Raw genomic sequence first — 22,452 nt, forward strand, 5'->3', positions numbered from 1 at the left:
TGTTCCCAGAGGTGGAGATGGGAGGAGACAGGTGGGTTTCCGAGAGCTCACTGGCTGGCTAGTCAATCAACCACTTAGTTCCATGTTCAGTGAGAGATCCTGCCTCAAAAAAAAAAGTGGAGAGTGAGATCATAGAGGATACCTGAAGTAGGCTTCTGCAAAGACATGCGTGCACACACACACACACATACACACACATGCTAAGGTGATCAATGAAGACACCGACATTGACCTCTGGCCTTCACACATACAAATATATATATATATATATATATATATATATATATATATATATATATATGTATATGTATATGTATATATATATATACAGAAGCCTATATACAGATGTTACAGATGTGCACACACGTGCACATACATGAAGATAAACTTACTACATACATGTATACTGTATTCTCACTGTTTGGTCTCCCAGCTTATGCCATGTGGTTTCTGGATAGTGTCTGTCTTTCAACACTGGCTAACTGTATCTCAGCAGAATCAGTGTTCTTTGTAACTCTTTGTAGTTTGTTTTGTGCATTTATAAGAAGGCTCCTCTGAGAGGGCTTGTAACCTGCCTTGGCATAAAGGGACTAAGAGTTGTATGGGACACAGCCTGAGGCCTAGAATGTGGTTACACCTGAGGCCCCTCCAAACTTGGGTAGTGCCCAGGTACATAGTTTCCCACACTCTCCATCACAGAACTATGTCCTGTGTGAGCCTGGGAGACATGGGTTTGTGGGTCTCAACCAGCTTACAGGAGGCCACCCCAGTTACTCTCCTGTTTCTCTCTGTCCTCAGCCCCAGCGATGGCCCCACAGAATGTCCAGGTGACCCCACTCACGGCCAGCCAGCTGGAAGTCACATGGGACCCACCGCCCCCAGAGAGCCAGAATGGGAACATCCAGGGTTACAAGGCAAGTTCTTATGCATGGCTGGGCTCTCTCTTCCAGCTCATTGTGTGCCTGGGGCCCCCAAAGGCTTTGGATGCACACCAGCTGTATGCTGGTCTGCTGTATTCCCAGCAGCATATGCACAGCATGGAAGCAGGCCCCAAGTGCCTAGAGCAGGCTTGGTGGGTACAGCACCTGAGATAAAAGCTGCTCAGAGAAAAGCTGCACAGGAAGTAGGCTGCTGCGTGCCCAACCACAAAACACCAGAGCATGCTTGGCTCCTCCAAGGATGCTCAAAGGTCCACCAAGGAGTCTGACCTCTTCCAGGGCATTTGCTGATAGTAATAAAAGTGGGGTGTCCTCACAAAGGCCAGTTACAAAGCCCATTACTGTCTACTGCACATGGGGGGACTCTCATTTCCATAGGTGTGGGGTAGAGCCAGAGACCTTGAGGGGGTGGTATGTGGTGTGTGTGTGTGTGTGTGTGTGTGTGTGTGTGTGTGTGTGTGTGTGTGTTTGTGTGTGTGTGTATTATATGAGGGGTATGTGGTGTGAGGGATGTATGTGGTATATGTGCCATGTGTGTATGGTGTATAGTGTATGTGTAGTGTGGGTGTAGTATGTGGTGTGTGTGGGGGTGTGGGTGTGTGTGTGTAGGTGGGGAAGTGTGTATGTATGTGGTGTGTGTGTGTGGTATGTGTAGTGGTGAGCTATGTGTGTGAGTGGTGTGTGTGTGTGTGTGTGTGTGTGTGCACAGAAGTTTACTTTGACTATGCTGCTCTTCAGGCCTTAAGCAGTCAACATTGTTTTCCTTCTGGGGAGGTGTGGTGGGGCAGAGACAAGGTTTCTTCTTGGCCAGGACCTCACCTGTTTGATTAGTCTGGCTGGCCAATAAGTCCCAGGGATCCTCCAGTCTCTGTCTCCCCAGCACTGGAACTACAAGCACGATAGATAGATAGATAGATAGATAGATAGATAGATAGATAGATAGATAGATAGATAGATAGATAAGTAAAACCTGTGTCTGGCATAGCACTCAGGTCCTTAGACCTGCACAACTGAGCCATGTCCTGAGTCCTGGGAACTACATTTGTAACAAGTCCCCATGTGGTGTGACTTCTGGGGAATCTCACATTGAGACCAGCTTACTCCAAAGCCATAGAGTATCCATTAGCCAACTGATCTAGAGATGGAAGGAAAGGAAGACACACACCTTGCCAGCCAGCATCAAGGGAAGTAATCCCTGTAGGCAGGCTTCCCCCTGCTGCCCTCCTGTCTGCACCCTCCCCTGCTAAGGGCCCTGAGGAACTCCCAGCATCACCTAACCTGCCTGGAGACATCCTGTCTGGTGTCTCCATTCTCCCAGAAGTAATTTCCTCGTCTGGCCTCCATGAGTCCTACTGATCAGTTATCCCAATCTCAGGCCATGCTGCCCTGATGAATATTGGCCCAATTAAACATCCATTTCAGAATGATTTTGGTAGGTGTGCTATGAAAATGAATACCTCCCTGCCGGCAGGGCTCTTACGAAGACGAATGAGGTCACAGAGAGCCCCGTGAGCTCCAAGGCAAGGCATTATTTATGCACATCCAAAAATATGTTTTCTCATTTCCCTAATGATAAAGACATTGAACTTGGATATCGATCACAAGTTAGCATGGTCTGTCTGAGCAGAGGCTTTCCCACAGTAAGCTCTGCCATCGGGCATGCAGCCGAGGCCTGCGAGTGGAAATGTGCACACTCGCTTCGTGGACAGGCTCCAGAACAGGGGTGACCCGTGAGGCTGGATGCCCCGGCTGCCTCCTGCACAATCTGCCCTGCTCTTACAGAGGGCACACCACTCTTGGGGCCTGGCACAGGATCATGCACACAGAGCTGAGGGGTACCTTGCAGCCAGTGTTGTCTTTGGGCAGCCCAGCTGGCACAGGCTGGGGGCAGTAGTTGCCAGACAGCTGTTTAGGGAACTGGTTCTGCTAATTCCTCAAACATTTGTGCTTGGACCTCAGATCTACCTGTAAGTGTGTCAAAGCTAGCTGAGAAGAAATCTTATTTAAAGGGAGGAGGCAAGGTGCTTTCCCCACAGTCTCAGCTTAGGACTCTTTCCTGATGTGTGTGTGGGTGTGTGTGTGTGTGTGTGTGTGTGTGTGTGTGTGTGTGTTAATGTGTGCTTTTGTGTTCCTGTGTATCATGTGTGTTTGTGTGCATGTGTGCATGTGTGTGCAGCTCTTGTTTCTCAGATTCCCTCCACCTTTTAGAAATGTATCTTTAAATTGTGTCTAGATATGTATATACCAGCCCTGGTGTCCGTGGGACACAGAAGAGGGCACCAGAACTCCTGGAGTAGCTGTGAGCTGCCAGACATGGGTACCAGGATCTGTCTGTTAATTGCTGAGCCACCTCTCTAGCCCCCTCCCTACCTTGTGTGTTGAGACAGACTGCCTTGCCGGCCTGTAAGCTACACTGAGCCCAGGGATCTGCCTGTCTCCACCTCCCCAGAACTGGGGTTCAAAGCATGCATCCCCACACATGACTTTCTGTTTTTAAACATTGGGTGCTGTCCATTGTCTCCTGTCTCCTTCCTGTTGTTTTTGGTGTTTTTACATTGCTACATTGCTAGGACACGTAGACATTGGCTTTGAACAAAATGTGGGGATATGGAGCAAACTTAGGGGCTTGGCCTATCCATAGATAGATGGCACTCAAGGTCTAGATCATAGGGCAGAATCCCTGACCATTGCCCAATGGTCAGAACCCCAGAGCATCATTTAGCATATAAGCCTGATCCCCCAGGATCACTCCCTACATTAAACTTGGTGTAGTCCAACCTACCCTGTGCTCTGCCCAACAGGTTTACTACTGGGAGGCAGACAGTCGCAATGAGACAGAGAAAATGAAGGTCCTCTTTCTCCCTGAGCCTGTGGTAAAGATCAAGGATCTCACCAGCCATACAAAGTACCTGGTCAGCATCTCAGCCTTCAATGCTGCTGGTGACGGGCCCAAGAGCGACCCATGCCAAGGACGCACACATCAGGCCGGTAGGTCATCCTGCCTATTCTGTCATAGCATCAAGAGCCAGTGTGGTGCAGTTCATCCAGTAGAGTGCTTACTCTAGGCCCTGGGTTCCAGCCCAGCACCTCAGAATCAAGGTAGGCATTATGGCACTAGTTTTGAATCTAAGCACCTGAGAGATAGGATAACAAGTTCAAAGTCATTCTTAGCAACATATTGAGAACCAAGCCAGCCTAAGTTACATGAGACTCTGTCAAAAAAAAAAAAAAAAAAAAAAAAAAAAGGAAGAAGGAAGGAAGGAAGGAAAGAGAAAGAGGGAGAGAGGGAGCAAACTTGAAATTTGGAGGAGTAGAGGTGCGAGGGGCGACATCTTATTGATCGGCAGGGCCTGTGTGGGGTTAAGGTTGTCTTCCCTAGGTTGAAGCAGCATATTTTCTTGTAAGCCTTCAAAGTCACTGGAAGGAGGAAGGCCTGTGCCTGCAGCTAGGTCTTCTTCCTGATCCAGAGTTCCCTTTGGTGCTGTCTCTTAGAGCTGCCCCATGTGCATCTAGGTCTCTAGGAGCAGAGTTTCTTGTATATGGAGGCTAGGGCCCAGGCCCCAAATTTAGACCCAGGCACCCCCAGTCCCAGCCAGGCCCAGTCAAGATCCCTAGACCATGCCTGGAATAGCTCAGCAGCTGCCACTCAGTCACCTGCCCCCCCCCCCCCCAGATTGTATTTACTTCTCCTCTTGCTATGATAAAAATACCTCAACAAAAGCAGCTTCAGGATGACAGGGAGGGAATGTTTGGGCCTGTGTTTCCAAGAGAAACACTCTATCTATTATCAGGGGACATATGGTGTCAGGAGCATGACGTTGAGGCCCTGGTCACTTTGCATCTGCAGCCAGGAAGCAAAGTGAACAGAAAGTAGTGCCAAGCTAGAAAGCCGCAATGCCTGACTGCAGTGACTTGTTCCGTCCAGCTCCTGAAGGTGCTACAGCCTTCCCAAACTGCGTCATCTGCTGGGATTGAGAGTCCACATTTGAGCCTGGGGAGGACATTTCCCACCTAATCCACCACATGAGCTGTGCTGACAGACCAGGACAGCCCAGCTGGGAGCCATCTGCACACAGGGCACAGCCACTATGTGCAGCAGGCCACCACCTCTCATCCCAAAGAGCAGTGGTATTGCCAGAAAATGGCAGCCTAGCCCAGGTCCCCGGGACTGTCAGAGGCCCTGTGCTAAGAACCAGGAAGTTAGCTAGGTGTGATGGTGGCATATTCTTTAATCCCAGCAGTCAGGAGACAGAGGCCAGCCTGGTCTACAGGGGAGTCCCAGGACAACCAGGGCTATGCAGAGAAACCCTGTCTCAGAGGAAGGGAAGGGAAGGAGAGGGGAGGGGAGGGAAGGGGGGAGGGGAGGGGAGGGGGAGGAAGGGAAGGAAGGGAAGGGGCAGGGAGGGGGAGGGGAAGAGAAGGGAAGGAAGGGAAGAAGGGAAGGGAAGGGATGAAGGGAAGGGAAGGGGAAAGGGAAAAGGGAGAAAAGGGGAAAAAGGGAAGAGAGGGGAAGGGAAGGGAAAAAGGAAGGGGAAAAGGAAGGGGAAAAGGAAAGGAAAGGAAAGGAAAGGAAAGGAAAGGAAAGGAAAGGAAAGGAAAGGAAAGGAAAGGAAAGGAAAGGAAAGGAAAGGTAGATCAGGGCATTTGAGATGCAGCAAGGGGAGATTGGACATGGTTGCAGTTAGGCAGAGGAGACCAAAAGCCTAGTGGGATGTCTGTGAGGGTAGCCCCTACACACACTCTCCTACACAACCCTGATGAGTGAACAGGCCCCACATGGCTGCTCCCAAGGGCTTCTGTACATGCCAATGGCCTTGGTGAGTTGGTCAGGTTTCTCCCTGTCTCCACCTAACTGATCTCTGTGAACCCAGGGTATCAGTGGAATTCTGAGTAGAATCAACGTGGCAGCAGTCACCACCACTGTCACACTCACCCACCCTCACCCATCCCCACTCACTCCCACCCACCACCACCTCCACTCAGTCATCTCCCACTTCCCACCACCTCCACCCCCCACTACTACCCACACCACCACCCCACTCCCCACCATGGGAAAGAAGGGTTAAAAAGAGAAGGGAGAGGGGAGGGGGATGGACAGATGAAATGGGGAGGGGAGGAGGAAAGAGAGGGGCACAGTGGGGAAAGATTGGGGAGAGGAGAGGAGGGAGGGGTGTGGGGGAAGGAAGGGAAGTGAGAGGAAACCCATCCACCATGGCTCTTCCTCTTTCCCTAAAAGCAGGACCAAGCATCCCCTGAGACCTCTAGAGATAAAGCTGCTGCACTTCATCTCCTGTTCACATCTGTGATTCTGGTCTTTCACCTCACAGCTCCTTTGTGGTTCGGCTCCATCATCCTCCATGGTCTTCTGGGAGGGGCCATGCTTCTTGTTGATCCCAAGAAGCTGGGAGCTGTTCAATGTGTCTCCCATCCCGTCCCTCTTATACGTCTTTGATGTTGAATAACACTTAGCTCCTCCTGTTCCGTAGGGCCGCCCGGCCCTGGGTGAGTAATCCAGAAATGCTCTGGGCTGGTCTTCACTCTGCACACCTGTGCTCTGTCTTCCCAGCTCCAGGGCCCCCCAGCTTCTTGGCATTCTCGGAAATAACTTCTACCACACTCAACGTATCCTGGGGGGAGCCATCGGCAGCCAACGGCATCCTACAGGGCTATCGAGTGGTGTATGAGCCCTTAGCACCAGTGCAAGGTAAGGTGGGGAAGCATAGTGGACTGTGCTCCAGGATTCAGAGCGAGAGATGCCTACTCAAGCTTGCAAGAAGCCAGGGAGGTGGAATCGAGGGGTTGGGGAGATGGTTCAGCTGCTGGCACTTGAAGTGTAAGCATGAGAGCCTGAACTGAACACTTAGAACCCATGTAAAACACTCTAGGTGTGGCAATGCTCAATCCTAGTGCTGGTGAGCTGGTGACAGGCCTGGGGCTTGCTGACCACATGACTAGATGGACAGGTGGGTTCCTGGTGCTAAGTAAGAGCCTCTGGAGCTGACTGGTAAACACCATGGTCTGAATACCACGGGTTAAAAAGTAGGTTGTTGTTTCCCCCAAGAACATGCTCACAGATCAGTAATAGATGGATCACAGGATGGAACGCTTTGAGAAAGCTGACCCAGGGACCCTACAGTAACTGACAGGAGATAGCAGTGGTGATTCCGATGCCTGGGGGACTTGGAAGAGGCAATATGGTGGGTAAGTCAGCAGGAAGTGGCACATTAAGGATGGCTTCAAAGGACCTAGTCACAAACCAGGTACCTGGCTGTCAGCCCTGCTTCTGGGTGTTATCTGAGTTTTGTCTGTGGTTGCATCATTTATCCACTTGTTCCTGTTGTCCCCTGAGGGCTCTGTGGCCTTTCTTCCTCACCCCACTACGTACTCAGAGAAAGGTCCAGCCAGGTTCAAATCTTGCCTCTCCTGGTCATATACTCAGATAGATGATAAAACATAGAGATTAGTTAATGTCTAGGAGAAAATAATACAGAAGCAGCTGGCCAGATAATAATGGCTCTTCATTTAAAGCCATGGTCAAGAGTTTCCTTATGAAATAAGCAGTCACATGGAGTGGGAAGCCGGTTTGAAATGGAACATTCAAGCCCTCAATTTTATTGCATTTGAATCTCCGATGCCTTTGACAAGAAGATTTGCCGTTACTTTATGATACTCTAAGAAAGACAGAATGCTCACCATAAACTATGGCCTTAGGCTTTTGCACTGTCAATTCTGAGCTGCATCCCAAATCAGCACTGTGAAGATGAGAGAGAGAGAAAGCCAAGGGATGCTGAGACAATCGAACTCAGTGCACTACAGAGATGGTCTCTGCATTGGGTTCTAAGAATCCAAAATGACACTGGACGGGCAGTGGACAGTGACTGCTGCAGTCCTGCTGCGTGGCTCTCTTTCCAGAGTTGAGCAAAAGTGGCTTGTGCAGAGCTACCTTCAAGATCTAAGGACAGATTTCCAGTAGACACACCCATTGTTCTTGCATGGTTGGCAGAGAGGTGATGGGAGACTTCCCAAAGACCTTCTTATCTGTTCAGGAGGGTTCCTTCCCAACACACATGCACATATACAGAGAGAGAGAGAGAGAGAGAGAGAGAGAGAGAGAGAGAGAGAGAGAGAGAGAGAGAGAAAGAGAGAACAATTGGAGCCATTCAATTGAGAAGTGACTGTCAGGATCATGGCTCTGCTTGACCTTTGTTAGTTATCAAAGCTAGCTTGAGTATCTCATTCAGCCTCAAACAAGAAACTAACTCTGCCACATCCTGTGTTCTATGTCCTGTGTTAATGACTGCCTGAATCTCCAAGAACCCTGTGGCACACACCCTGGTAGCAGAGGGCTTCTGCCCTGACCTAACTCTCATACCTACCCTCCAAAGTGTGTCACAGAGAACTTGCAGTCTTTGGGGATTCCGTCTCTCTGTACACCCCACCCTCCACCCCCAGGCAATTCTGGCTTTCTGCAGAGTTCCAACAGCTTCTCCTCACAGCCGGCTGAAGCTGGTCTCTAGTTTTCCTGCATTGCCAGAGCCAGGAATACTTGGTCATCTTTCATAACAATGTGTTCTGTCACATTCAATCCCTGTAGACACGGCCCCATCAGGTATCATCTGCGTAGTGGACAGTGTTTATTGAGCACTTACTGTGTACCCTGCACAGTGCTATTCACCTGCCACCCGGCATCCCGGCATCCCGGCATCCCGGCATCCCGGCATCCCGGCATCCGTGCCCTTGTGACAGCCCTATGCTGAGCTGTAACCTCAGTGTACATTTTACAAACAAACTGAGTTTAGGAGGCTGGAGAGACAGCTCAGTCAGTAAGGTACTTGCCTTGCAAGCATGAGGATCTGAGTTCAGTCCCTAGCATTCACATAAAGACGTGTGTGTGGTAACACCTATTTATAATCTCAGCACTGGGAGTGGGCAGAGACAGGGATTGCTGGTATACTGTAGCCAACCAGCCTAGCCTACTCAGAGAGCCTCAGAACCTGGAGGAGGTGCCATATCAAAAGTCATGATGAGCCACATTAGAAGAAAGATACCCAACATTGTTGTGGCTCCTACACACACATGAACACTCATGCACATACATGATCGCCTCCCCACCACACATGTACACACACACAGACACACACACACACACAGACACACACACTAAGAAACTGAGTGTAAAGCTCATCTTCTTAAAATTACATTTTAACTTTGTGGGTGTGCATGTGCACACGTGTACATACACATGTGCACATGCATGCACACCCTTGTGGCATGGCATGCATGTGAGAATCAGAGAGCAGCTTTCAGGAGGTCATCAGGGTTGGCAGCAAATGCCTTTATCTATCAGGCCATCTCATGGGCCCCTTGAGCCCTGCATTCATTTACTCCAGCCCTGGCCTTCTAGATTGACAGAGAGGGATGAGACTTGAACCTAGGCAGCCCAGGGCATGCGCAGCATTCTGAAGCTCCTGGCAGGGAGAGAAGTGGGGAGCGTGCATTTCCGACAGCCTGCGTTGGAGTCTGAGTGCCAGGTGATTCCAGACAGAGCACTGGCTGCACAGCCAGCGTGTGCTTGTCACTCCCCGGGTGACAGCTGATGGAATCACTTCAGTTGCACCCATTTTCACCTCTTTTCATAGTGACAAGGTGTTCTGTCACTGCCGTCGCCTCTCCGTGTGTGGAAAGGCCTGGCTCCTTCATCATAAATGTCCCTGCCATCGGTGCTGTCTGTGCCATGCTGGGAACAAGGTCGGGAAGACATGGTGACTCTGTGGCCCCTTACTGGCTCTGCAGGTCAAGGACAGGCAGGGCCGCAGCACACAATTCAGGGACAAGTTATCTAGAAGCCCACATCCTTGCTTTTGCTTTGGTTCTGAGTCAGGACTTAGTATGTAGCCCAGGCTAGACTCAAAACTTAACTCTGTACCCCAGGCTAACCTCAGACTCTCTATAGCCCTGGGTTTGAACCGTTCACAGACCTGGCCCATCCCCACCTCCACCTGTGTGTCTGTCATGGTTGATCCCAGGCTCAGTCTTCCAGCTTGTCGGTGGCCAGAGCACACAGCCCAGCTGGTGGCCCTACAGAGTTGCCTGTAGACAGCAGCAACTAAGCCACAAGACCCATGAATGGCCCTGCAAGACTGAGGTGATCATGATCTCTTGACTCAAACCTCCTGAGCCCACACCCCTGAGAAGCTACTCTGATTATGGCTGCCTGACTCACATGGCTAGTGGAAGCTTAGCCATCATGAGACATGCAGAGATCAGCAGATATCTAAACACAGGACACATTAGAGCCCTGCTTACACACACACAGAGGCATATGCATGGACACGCATGCAAGCACACATGCACACACTTGAACAGGCCTGCAAGGTGACCCAGCACCTCCCTTGCCTTGATCAGCAGTCAGCTGAGCAACCCTGTGGTTCTCAGACATTCTAGCTGAGCCTTGCTGTGTGACACAGACAAAGACTTGACCCAGCATCAACTACACAAGCCCATCAGAGGTTGACTAGAAGGAGCAAGACCCAGGCCAAAAGGTAATTATGTGGTTTTGAGAAAGAATCTTACAAATCTCACTGTGGCTCAGGCTAGCCTTGATGTTTCAATGATCATCTTCAGATACCAAAAGGGTCCTCTGGAGCCATTAGGCTGTGGAATGGGTTACGGGAGGGGGGGGCGGAGTGCAGGAGGGAAGGGTCCTGGGTGCATCTCAGAAACTCAGCTGCTCCAGGGATTGTGTGTTTCCCAACAATGATAACTTAGTTGGGACCCTTGCTGCTCACTGAACTGCCAGTTTGCCTATCTCCTTAACTCCCTGTGGAGACTATCAACCTCAGAAAAGCTGGAAAGCTAAACCTGGTGAAGCAAGCTTTTACTCCCAGCCACTCAGAAGGCTGAAGCAGGAGTGCAAGCAAGTTCAAGGACCGACTGGACTACAGAAAGTTGAAAGCCACCCTGGACAACTTCATAAGACACTGTCTCAAAAGAAAAAAGAGAGTTAGGGTGTGGCTCAGTGGTAGAGCCCCTGCCTAGAATCCCCCAGTGAGGGGCTGGGGTGTGGCTCAGTGGTAGAGCCCCTGCCTAGAATCCCCCAGTGAGGGGCTGGGGTGTGGCTCAGTGGTAGAGCCCCTGCCTAGAATCCCCCAGTGAGGGGCTGAGGTGTGGCTCAGTGGTAGAGCCCCTGCCTAGAATCCCCCAGTGAGGGGCTGGGGTGTGGCTCAGTGGTAGAGCCCCTGCCTAGAATCCTCCAGTGAGGGGCTGGGGTGTGGCTCAGTGGTAGAGCCCCTGCCTAGAATCCCCCAGTGAGGGGCTGGGGTGTGGCTCAGTGGTAGAGCCCCTGCCTAGAATCCCCCAGTGAGGGGCTGGGGTGTGGCTCAGTGGTGAGCACCTGCCTAGATATGTTAGGCCCGGGTTCCATCCCTAGTACTTCGAAAAAGAAATTTAAACCATAAACCAAGGAAACAGAACAATGGTCTTACCCAGTATTACCTGAGGTGAAGGCTTCCCCAATTCTTCACAGGCTGACCTAGGACTTCAAACTTCTAAGAGAACTAACTACTCTTGGCTGAGTGGAGGAGAGGAAGTGCTTCTCTTTTGTTCTCATGTATCTCAGAATTTCTTCTGCTGTTGTCAGGAATAGAGGAAGCAAGCATTCAGCTGGGTACAAGATGAAACCACTAGGAGCACTAATCCATGGGGAGCACCACCTCACTAGGACCACCACCCTACTAGGAGCACCACTTCACTAAGATCACCACCCCACTGAGAGTAGCCTTACTCCACTGGGAAGACCATCACACTAGAGCACCACCCCCACCAAGAGCACCACATGACTGGGAAATCACTGAGAAGAGCTCCTCACTGAAGCTCTACATCAGTGGGAGCACAACACCACTTGATTTATTACTGAACTGGAGCACCGCTTCCCTGGGAGTAACTAACCACTGCAAAGACCAGACACACGCTAGGAGCACCAGACATCAGAGTATCATACTACTGGGGGCACTATACTTCCAAATCACCACACACTGAGTTCCATACAGTTGTGCCACTGTAGGACTCAGTGCTATGTCTTGCAGACCCCTTGCCGCCCAGAGCGCTGAGCCGCACGGAGCACTAGGCCATTTGAGCACTGAGACATGTTTTGGGGATCTGATTTTATGGCAGAGATATTTTTATGTTTCTTAAATATGCTTTAAACAGTAGTGTTTTATGAGATTGTACCCCAAGGCTTCATAGTGCAGAGCATGGTTTTAAAATTGACCAAATAAATAAAATTTTGACACATTTGAGATGGAGGGAAGGCCAGGCTGGCTCTCCTCCTTGTGGAATTAAATATACAAAGTCCCTAAATGAGGTTACAGCTGCTCCAGAGAGAACTAAGCATCTCTAAACACAGAAGGCACCACTGCAGAACAGCCTTATATCTGAGAGGACTCCAGCTGTGACAGCCACCCCGTGACATCCGCCATCTTTGTAGCCTCATTCTTCATCAGCGTGTATGATGGTAGGGTCCAGCTCTTTGGGCAGAATTGAACACATTTTTCTACAGATCCCACCTCCCATGAGGAGAGTCAAACAGAAGTTGTTTAAATCACCCTGAAATAATTGAGAAGGCAATAATTCAGCTGGCACAAACTTGTATTAAAGACATAATATGACCATAATGAGCCAGCTAAGAGGCATTTTGGAGACCTGGGGACTACAGATCCATGCTCTGATGGCCTGGAACAACAGATCATTTTTAGTAAGATGGCTCTTCGGTTCTTCTGCAAGCCCATGTGGTATTAAAGGGGCCAGACTTCACTATGCTTCCTTTATACTGAGGGCAGGCCGGGGGCAACAGTGCTGGGCAGGAGACACCATTCCCCATGTCCAGCTCTTCTCAGTGCTCCAGGGACACACATCTGCTGACCTGGAAGACATGGAAGAACTACTTCTTCATGCCATCTTGGACCTCCCTGGCAGAGATGAGTGAGCACTCAGAGAAGTCCCAAAGCTGAGAGCTTACTTAAAAACATTGCATTGTTCTCAACCCTATGGAAACAAAGAACCTCATTCGCCCTCTCGGGAAATGCATGTTATGTAATTTTAAGTGTTTATTCTTTCCACTAAATCTCACTGCCTAATTGTGCAGTGATGTTCATTATTCTTTAATTCTTTTTCAGTAGTATCATTTACTGGAGATCAGCCACAATTCGAAAGTATTAAATTGGGGAACTAAACCATCTATAAGTTTTTTAGATGTGTGCACAATCCCAAGTAGGGCAACAAATTCTCTCTCCATCTTTCTCCATCTTGACCAAGATGTGAACTGTCTCTTTGTCCAGAGTATCAATGCTGTATGCGCTACCCTCCTATCAGCCACTAAGTCACCAGGTTGATTGTTTAGCATATTCATGCCCAATGCTGAACTTTGTTCAGTGTATCCATGCAGTGGATCTTACTCTCCTGTTAGTAGCCATCTCAGTAATCAGACTGAAGTTTGTTCAGTGTATCCATGCAGTGGATCTTACCCTCGCATTAGCCACTCTGGCTGTCTTGGTGGTCAGATGGACTGTCAGTGCTATTGCACAGTGCTCATGTTTATCTCAACCTTATTTTACTTAATAAGGCTCAACAGTTGTTGCAAAATAATACACAAAGAGTGCCAGCATTGTACCATGAAAGGACAGATTAACTCTGGTTCTATGGGGAATCCATGTGTATGTATTGTGTAGAGGTGCCTATGTACACTCACATGCATATACCCCAGTCTCAGGAAAAAAATCAGGGGTCCTGAAACATATCCATGGATAAGGGAACTCTAGTTCTTAATGGAATATTATGAGTTTGTTTGTATATTTCTGTACGGAAATGTTGTCTTGTGTGGCCCTCATTCTCTGAACTAAGGGCCAATACCCAGAGGCACAGATTTAACACCATCTTACCTGGGTGATATTCCCAAAAGTTGCCTGAGGCTTGCAAGTCATATACATGTCAGCTGGGTCAGGCTGCAGACCGGTTATTGGTGGAAGCTCTCCTTTGAACAGAGTCTAGTTCTTCCATACCCCGCCTTTCCTACTGACTAACTCAGGAGGTGTGCAGTTAACCTCTGTAAGGGAGGCAGGATTCTGTAATAGTTGGAAGCAGAACGGGAAGATGGTGGTCCCCAGGATACAGTCGGGGAGCCCTACCTGGGCACTTCCCCCTGTTCACTGCCCTCAGCGAGACCTGGGCCATTCCCTTTGTGATTGTCACAGGCTTGGTGGTTTTTTTGGACAGAGTCACTTATCAAGCTTAAACTCCAATTACACTTATCTGGGATGAAAATTGGCCGGATCGCCATTTAAAGTCCTCCTAATTGTAAGTGATCTCCTTTAGTGAGCTGCCAGGGCTGTCTCCCCTCTTATCACTACAGATCAGGCTCGCTCAATTGCTTCTCCAAACTCAGCCTCCTCTTCCCTGTGCTCTTATGGTCATTTCAGGCGTGAGTAAGGTGGTGACCGTGGACGTGAAAGGGAACTGGCAACGCTGGCTGAAGGTGCGGGACCTGACCAAGGGAGTGACCTATTTCTTCCGCGTCCAGGCGCGGACCATTGCCTACGGGCCGGAGCTCCAGGCCAATGTCACTGCAGGCCCAGCTGAGGGTGAGTAAGTGGTCTGCACTAACTGAGCTGAGCCTCCACAGTCACCTGCTTTGTAGGCTGGGGATTCAGGAGCATTCTCAAACCTTTTGAGTCTAGCAGCCAGAAAATGCCTCGGAAGTTTCCAAAACACATTGTAAGCCAGGCACAGCAGTGCACACCTGGAATCCCAGCACTCAGGAGGTGGAGGCAGGAGACTCAGGAGTTCAAGGCTATCCTCACTGCAGAGCTTGGGGCAAACCTGGGCTATATAAGAGCCTGTCTCAAAAAAGTTTAAAAACTTTGAAGCAAACTACAGAGAACATGAGTTTCTGTGAGTAGACTTGTTACATATGCAGAAGCAAGTTCTTTGTGTTAAGCATATAGATTTTTTTCTAGCTAAAACAAACAAAAACACCTTAAGAAAAAAATAAATAAAAATTGTAAAACCTTTGTAATATATACAGTCTTTATGGGTAGCCCAGACTGGCCTCTAACTTGGGACAATCTTTCCGCCTTAATTTCCCAAGTACTAGGGTGACAGGCAAACACCACCATGTCCAGCTATGAATCTTATTTTTGAAGTAAAACAGAGAAGAAGCTTCTAGTGTCCTTGAGCCATAGGGAGGGCTGGTCCAGCTTTGCTTCATTCACCAGGAGGCAGAGCACTGTTTAAAGAACAGCATTGGGAAACTAACTGTTGGCCGACACCGTCTCTGTCTGTCCCCTGGTTACCTCCTGTTTTGTTTTGGTGTGTGTGTGTATGCACGCATACCTGTAGAAGCCAAAGGTGGTGACACTCCATTGTCCTCCACCTTTTGCTTGAGAAAGGGTCTCTTCTTGATCCTGGCAAATTACTTGCCAATTTGCCTAGACTAGTCAGTGAGTCCAAAGGACTCTGCTTTATCTGCCTCCCCTGTGCAGGAATAGCAGGTACACACCCAGTGCCAGCTCCTTTTCTTTAAATTCTATGTGCGCATATGTATGTGTGTGATGTATGTGCACACTGCTGTCTATAAGCATGTGTGCCTGTAGATGTCACAAGTCTGTCTGAAACAGTGTTCCCAATCGCTCTTTCCTGGTTTTGGAGACAAGGTCTCTTGATGAACCCCGTGCTCACTAACTGACAGGACAGGGAAACCAGTGAGCTCCAAGAGTGCCCAGTGCCCAGCAGTACTCTGGTGTGCTAGGATTGAAGATGCACACAACCATCCTGAGCTTTGACATGGGTGCTGGGGATCCCAACCCAGGGCCTCATGCTTCTGTAGCAGGGACTTCACTGACCCAGCCATCTCTCCAGCCCAGCTTTTTAAATTTAATTAAATTCTTTTTCATGAGCCAATTTTGGACTTCACTGGGGATTTGAAACATTTCTTCTGTATGCCAACATAAATACACATATGTGTTCCTGTGCCATGTTCTGAGATTCACCAACGCGTCTCTCAAATTCCTGTCTTGTGTGTGCATCACTTGAAACCTTTTTCTTATCAAGACTGTAAAAAACAGAACTAATGGAAGCTCAAAAGAAACAGAGACTTTGAGGTCTTGCAGGTAGGTAATACTGTGTTCAGCATCTTCCCGGGCAGCTGTAATTGCTCTGCCGCACACTGACGGCAGTGTAACTGGCCTTTCTCAATCACTCCCTCTGGCTCCTACATTCTCAGAGTGGGGGAATGAGGGAAGTAATTCCAGCACTTGGGAGACAGGAAGATCACATGGTTAGGGCCAACCTTGGCTGTGTATCAAGACCCTGCCTCAAAAACCCAGTCCCAGGCTGGAGAGATGGCTCAGTGGTCAAGAGTGCTTGCTGCTCTTGCAGAGGACCCAAGTTCAGTTCCCAGCTGTAACTGTGGTTCTAAGGCAGTAGTTCTCAGCCTTCCTGATCCTCCCACCCTTTAACATAGTCCCTCATGTTGTGGTGACCCCCCAACCATAAAATTATGCTGTTGCCATTTCATAACTATAATTTTGCTACTATTATGAATCATAATGTAAATATCTCATATGCTGGATATCTAGTATGGGACCCCCAAAGGAGTTGTGACCCACAGGTTGAGAACTGCTGATCTAAGAGCTCTGATGTCCTCTTCTGTCCTCTACAGGTACCAGCATACACACGTCAGATAGATTAGAATAGATTAGATAGATAGATAGATAGATAGATAGATAGATAGATAGATTAGATAGATAATTTAAAAATCTTTAATCAACACTTCTGTCACCACTGAGGGGTCCCCAGTCCCCTCAAAGCCAATATTCTCTTTGCTCTTTTTATCCCACAGGATCCCCAGGCTCTCCAAGAAATGTCCTTGTCACTAAATCTGCCTCTGAGCTGACCCTTCAGTGGACAGAGGGAAACGCTGGGAACACACCCACCACAGGCTACGTCATAGAAGCCAGGCCATCAGGTAGGAGCCATGGGGCCGTGTACTCCTGGCTGGACACCAGGACCAGGCACTGCCCACGTGGTGGTATCTTGGTCACACTGAAGGCAGTTGGTCCATGGAGTCTCCTCTGTCTGCATTTCCCTAGCAGGGCTGAGATAGGGGCATGAGATAGGGAAGAGGAGACTCATTTCTTGTTCTCTTTCTGAGTGCCTAGTAACCACAGTTGTGCTGTTAACCTCTCGGGCATTCAATTTCTGATGCCTTAGCCGTGTGACACTCCGAAAGATGATAATTGTCACTCTCAGGAAAGGGTAGACAAGAGGCGAAGGACACTCGAAGACATTTCAGCTCATCAGGAAGATCTAGAAGTGTCTCAGGGACTCGTCTCAGGGGTCTAATGCTGGCGGCCTGCGGAAAGAGCCTGCTCGCTTCGGATAATTACAAACGTCCTTATTAATAGAGAAAACGACACATCTACTGCTGTGCCATTCGGGGCCCTGAAAACGAGGGCTAAGCTCCATTCCTGGGTTGGGGAGATGGCTTGTGAGTGAGGAGTCTTGCCATACAAGCATGAGGACCTGAGGTCACATCCACAGCACCACAGCAGAAGCAGGGCGTGGCCGTGTGCACCTGTACCTGTACCTCCAGTGCTGTGGGAGGTGGAGACAGGAAGATTACTGGGGATTGTTGGCTGCCAGCCTTGCTGCAGGCTCACTGGGAGAGAGACAGAGCAGGGTACCTGATATCCTTCTCTGGCCTGCATGTATACACGAGGCTGTAAACAGCCACATGCATGGTACATACACCACACACCCACTCACAGGTGCCCACATGCACACATATGCACACACATACATACATAGACACACTCGCACACCAGCACATGCACCCGAGCACAGCATGCGTGCATGTGTGTGTGTGTGTGCGCGTGCGCGTGTGCGTATACACACTTGAACGAATATGCACCCCCACACATAAGCACATACACACATGAACCCCCCCCCACACATGAACCCCCACACATGCACACACGTGTGCATATACATGAACACACACATACACATGCACACACACAAGCACATACACATGCACCGACATACACCTATACATACACATGTACACACACACCACACATGCACACAGAACTACTCCAGCCCTACCTCTTTCCTTCTGATCTTGTTTTCTATCTTGCTCATTTTTTCAGAAATCATTTTATTTTTTTATTATATGTATATGAGTGTGTTGCTTGCATGTATGTCTGTGCACCACATGTGTGCCTGATGCCTGAGGTGATCAGAAGAGAACATTGGTTTCCCCTGGACCGGAACCCCAGTTAGGTGCTGGGAGTGAAACCCAGGTCCTGTGGAAGGGCACTCTTACTCCTGAGCCATCTCTCCAGCCCTCTCTTGCTCATTTTAAAAGAAGTATTAATTACATATTAATGGGATTCAATGTGGTTTCATTTTTTGAGAGTGTCCCATGCAACTCAGGTTGGCCTTGTACTCTCTGTGTAGCCAAGAGTGATCCTCTTGCCTCAGCTCCCGAGTGCTGAGATCATAGGTGTACATCATCATGTGGACTTGTAGGTGGTGGCTGGAATCCAGGACCTTTTGCATGCTATGGAAGCTCTCTCCCACCTGGTCCTCATCCCAGCCCACAGTGCAGTGTTTTCCTGCGTGCTCTGTCTGTTACCTTCACACAGCTGGGACTCAATTACCTGACATGAAGAACTTAAGGAAAGAAGACCTGTCTTAGCTCACGGCTCAGAGGGTTCAGTCTGTGGTCACTTGGTCCCACACATTTGGCTGTACATGATAAAGAGCATGGTAGTGGGGAGCTGCTTACTTCATGGTAGACAGGAAGCAGACAGAGAGACAGGAAGGGGCCTGGGACAAGGGCCCGCCTGCGATAGCCTACTTCCTCTAGCTAGGCCCACCTCTGAAATAGTTCCCCCAGCTGGTAACCAAGCATTCAGTGTGCAAGCCTGTGGGAGGCGGGTTATGTGCCAACCACGGTGCCACAAGAGCATGCACTGACCACACCCAACCTCAGCAACCCTTAATAACTAGTGTTCTGCCTCCATCTTATATTTCTTTGTTGGTCCCCACATTTGAGACAGAGTGCAAGTACTTGTATTTCTGTGTCTAGGTTTCTTAACATGGTTTCCTCCAGCTCCATACATTTTGCTACAAATGGCAGAACTTGGTTCTTCTTTATGGCTAAGTAACGATCCATTGTGTATTTCCATCACACTTCATTTGTTGTGGCCCGAGCTGCCCCATGTTTGGGGGCCAAAAATGTTGGGGACCGCTCTATCAACGTTGGAACCCACACTGCCAAAAGCCTTGGGGACTAAACTGTTAGAGCCTGCACCGCCCCAAGCTGTGGGTCAGGGTTCAGCAAGAGAGAGTGAGGACGGACTCGAAGAATGGAGACCAGACAGAGTCTGATTCAATCCCATTTATTCTTCAGTCTCTCTTCTTCTCTTCCAGTCCCTAGTTCCTAGTCCCTAGTGCCTCCAAGTTCCAAGCTTCTTTCTCTAAGCTAAGTGCTAAGTGCCTAATAATAGTTGCCTGTCTCAAGTCTCAACTGCCTACTCCCTGGGCCTAATACTTAATAATCATTCTTCCGAGTTCTCTAGTCCAAGTGTCTTCTTCCTCAATGCCTAATTCCTACTCCAAGTTGTACTGAACTCTTCTGTCTGCCTCTCTCCTTTTATATGTCTCACTTCTAAGCCATGCCTTTAAGTCATGCCTTTAAGTCATGCCCTTAGGCCTTGTCTCTAAATCTGATCTCTCTAAGTCACACCCTTAATTTAAGTCTGGGCTCTAAATCACAGCTTTAAGTCTCACACACCCAAGGGAAGATCCTGGGTATTTAAAGCAAGATGTTGTCAGAGTGTGCTCAGATGTTGTAGGCTATTGTAAACAAGTCTCTTGTCAGGGTATATGGCTCAAGATGGCTGCAAGGATGATAGCTGCCTTCTGTCGGCTCCCCACAGTCATTCTGCCATTCATCCACTGACAGACATCTAGGTTGGCTTCCTCTCTTAGATGACAAAGGTGTCTCTATTTGATATGCTAACCTCATTTTCTTTGGCTGTATATCCAGCACCCAGACAGCTGGATCATCTGCAGCTTTGCTTTTAGACTTTTGAGGACCCTCTCTCCTGTTCCCCACAGTGGCAGAACTAATCTACGTTCGTACCTATGTGTGTGTAAGTTCCATTTCGTTTCAATGATGAAGGGTGGATGTTACTGGAAAATGAGTTTCTGATGGTTTGAGTTGGGTATTACCACTGGGAGCTCGTGGTAATACCACGATTAGGGGCTGTCCCCAGACATGGAGAATGCTAAATAGCTTCACCATGAGCTTCAGATGGTCACAAGGCTCACAAGGAACACCTGAGCACGAACACAAATGAAGCACCCGGCATGCTTCAGGAAGGGGCTTCTTTTCCAGTGCCAGATGGGATTTTGTCTTAGGAGCCATTTGGGTCTGATATTTAAGAAGGCTGTGAGACCACAGGGGAAGAGACCTGACATACATCCTGTGGCAGGCAGTTCTCCTTCCTCCCACCCTTCCATGTTGCTTCTGGATGATTATAAGTTACATGTGTCTTCTGAAAACATCTAAGGAGAAATAGACTGGAAAGATGGCCTGGGGAGATTGCCTAGTGGGTAGAACAGCTGACACACAAGTGTGAGGTCCAGAATCTAAAGCCTTAGAGCAAAGGTTCTCAACCTGTGGGTCATGACCCTTTTTGGGGTCAATGACCCATTCATTCACAAGGATCACTTAAGACCGCCAGAAGGCACAGGTATTTACATTGCAATTCATAACAGCGGCAAAATTACAGTCATGAAGCAGCAATGAAACGGTTTTATTGTGGGGCTCACCACGCTATGAGGAACTGTATTAAAGGGTGGCAGGATTACCCAGCCTATACCCACACACATGTGCGAAACAAACATATCTTTTAAAGCTTCTTCCTGGATGGCAGTGGGGAAAATGTTGTAAGATGTGAAATTGTCAGAGAATGAAAATATGCAAAGTAAGAAAAGGATGGAAGAGGGAGGGAGGGGAAAAGAGAGGGGAAGGAAGGAAGAAGGAAGGAAGGAAGGAAGGAAGGAAGGAAGGAAGGAAGGAAGGAAGGAAGGAAGGAAGGAAGGAAGGAAGGGAGGGAGGGAAGTATCTTTGGCTTCACCTTGCTGGACTAGATGATACCCAAGGAGCAAGACATTGGCCAGCCCTAGAGACAGGAGTCATGAAATCAGTGAAGGTTCTAGGGCCTTGTGTGATCATTTGGTCCTCACCATGATCTCAAGGACAGCCAACCGGCTCTCTGCAGTGACTCTATGTTCAGAGTCGGCCATCCTGCCACCAACACTGAGAGACAATTGCCATCCATGCCCCCTTGTGGATGCTGCTACCTGACCGTGGTGGGCCTTTCACTGAAAAACTAACACAGCAAGCTGTCCCATCCCCTTTGTAACACAAGCCAGCCCCAGCTCACTGTGGCATACAAGCTTTTATAGATCGTCAATATTTAAACACCTTGCTGGGACCCAGGGGCCTCTGGATCTCAGCTGTCATCTATTTCAGGCCCCATTACACAAACCATTAAACACTGTATCTTCTCATTTTCTCCACTGAAGCTCCCTGGCAAGGCCTTCTCTGGGCAGAACGCTGGTTTATGCAGAGCCCTGCCCGCCTGGCATCCAGGGGGACAGAGACACTTAGGTGTCCCATGGCCCAGATGGTCTGTTCAGCCTGATGTGTCCCTGCCCGGCCACATCCCTGCCTGCCCCCATCAACACTGTGTCCCCATCTGTCCCTATCCCTGTCTTCACCCCTGAAGACTTTGCAGAGGAGCCCACGGCTCTCCGCCTTGCAGCAGCTAATGGCAGTAGCATCAGGCTAAATCACAGAGCTTCTTATTCCAGAGAATGTGGTCCCTGAGTGTAGCTGGAGGACTCAGCCATCAAGCTCCACCAGGACGGCTGCTGACCAGCTGGCTCATTTCTCTAAATTTTGAGCAAGTCTCCCCTGGAATTGTGTCGCAAAAGGCATCTGGAAAGCAGCTATGTGTTGGGCAGACTCGAATGATTTATTCACGAAAATTATTCCAAGGCATTTTGCTGTGTAGCTCTCAGAGCCTAATTTACATATTTACACAATACACTGGAATGGCACTAAAGGCACTATAAATATACTTTCCTCTCCAAAGCGGCCATGAAATATATATTTAGGACGCACCCAAGGCGAGAAGACATTGTGTTGCTGTTCTCACAGATGATGCCTTAGCCTGCATGCAGCGGGCGGGGCCTGTCTACCCTCAGCCCTCCTGGGTGCACCCCAAGTCCTTTCCCATTCAGTGTGACCTGCAGTTCTTGGTGAGGTGAGTTTTAACTGAACAAAAAAGAAAATTAATGTTTCCCAGCTTGGCATGGTAGCCGACCTGTCTTCCCAGCATTCCAGAGGATGAGGCAGGAGGAGAGTGAATTCTAGGCCAGC

The 22,452-nt window shown here is 49.1% G+C and overlaps 1 protein-coding gene across 1 annotated transcript in view; it reads left to right on the forward strand.

Annotated features, from left to right (window-relative positions):
• Sdk1 (sidekick cell adhesion molecule 1) overlaps positions 1-22,452 on the forward strand; it is a 964,506-nt gene that overhangs the window by 906,840 nt on the left and 35,214 nt on the right. Inside the window, exons 36-40 of the mRNA XM_076923544.1 lie at positions 799-914; positions 3,740-3,926; positions 6,505-6,642; positions 14,411-14,572; positions 16,831-16,956. Of these exons, the coding sequence (XP_076779659.1) occupies positions 799-914; positions 3,740-3,926; positions 6,505-6,642; positions 14,411-14,572; positions 16,831-16,956 (729 nt within the window). The remainder of the gene's footprint in view (positions 1-798; positions 915-3,739; positions 3,927-6,504; positions 6,643-14,410; positions 14,573-16,830; positions 16,957-22,452) is intronic.

This window comes from Arvicanthis niloticus, chromosome 24, assembly GCF_011762505.2.
Source record: "Arvicanthis niloticus isolate mArvNil1 chromosome 24, mArvNil1.pat.X, whole genome shotgun sequence".
Taxonomy (NCBI): Eukaryota; Metazoa; Chordata; class Mammalia; order Rodentia; family Muridae; genus Arvicanthis; species Arvicanthis niloticus.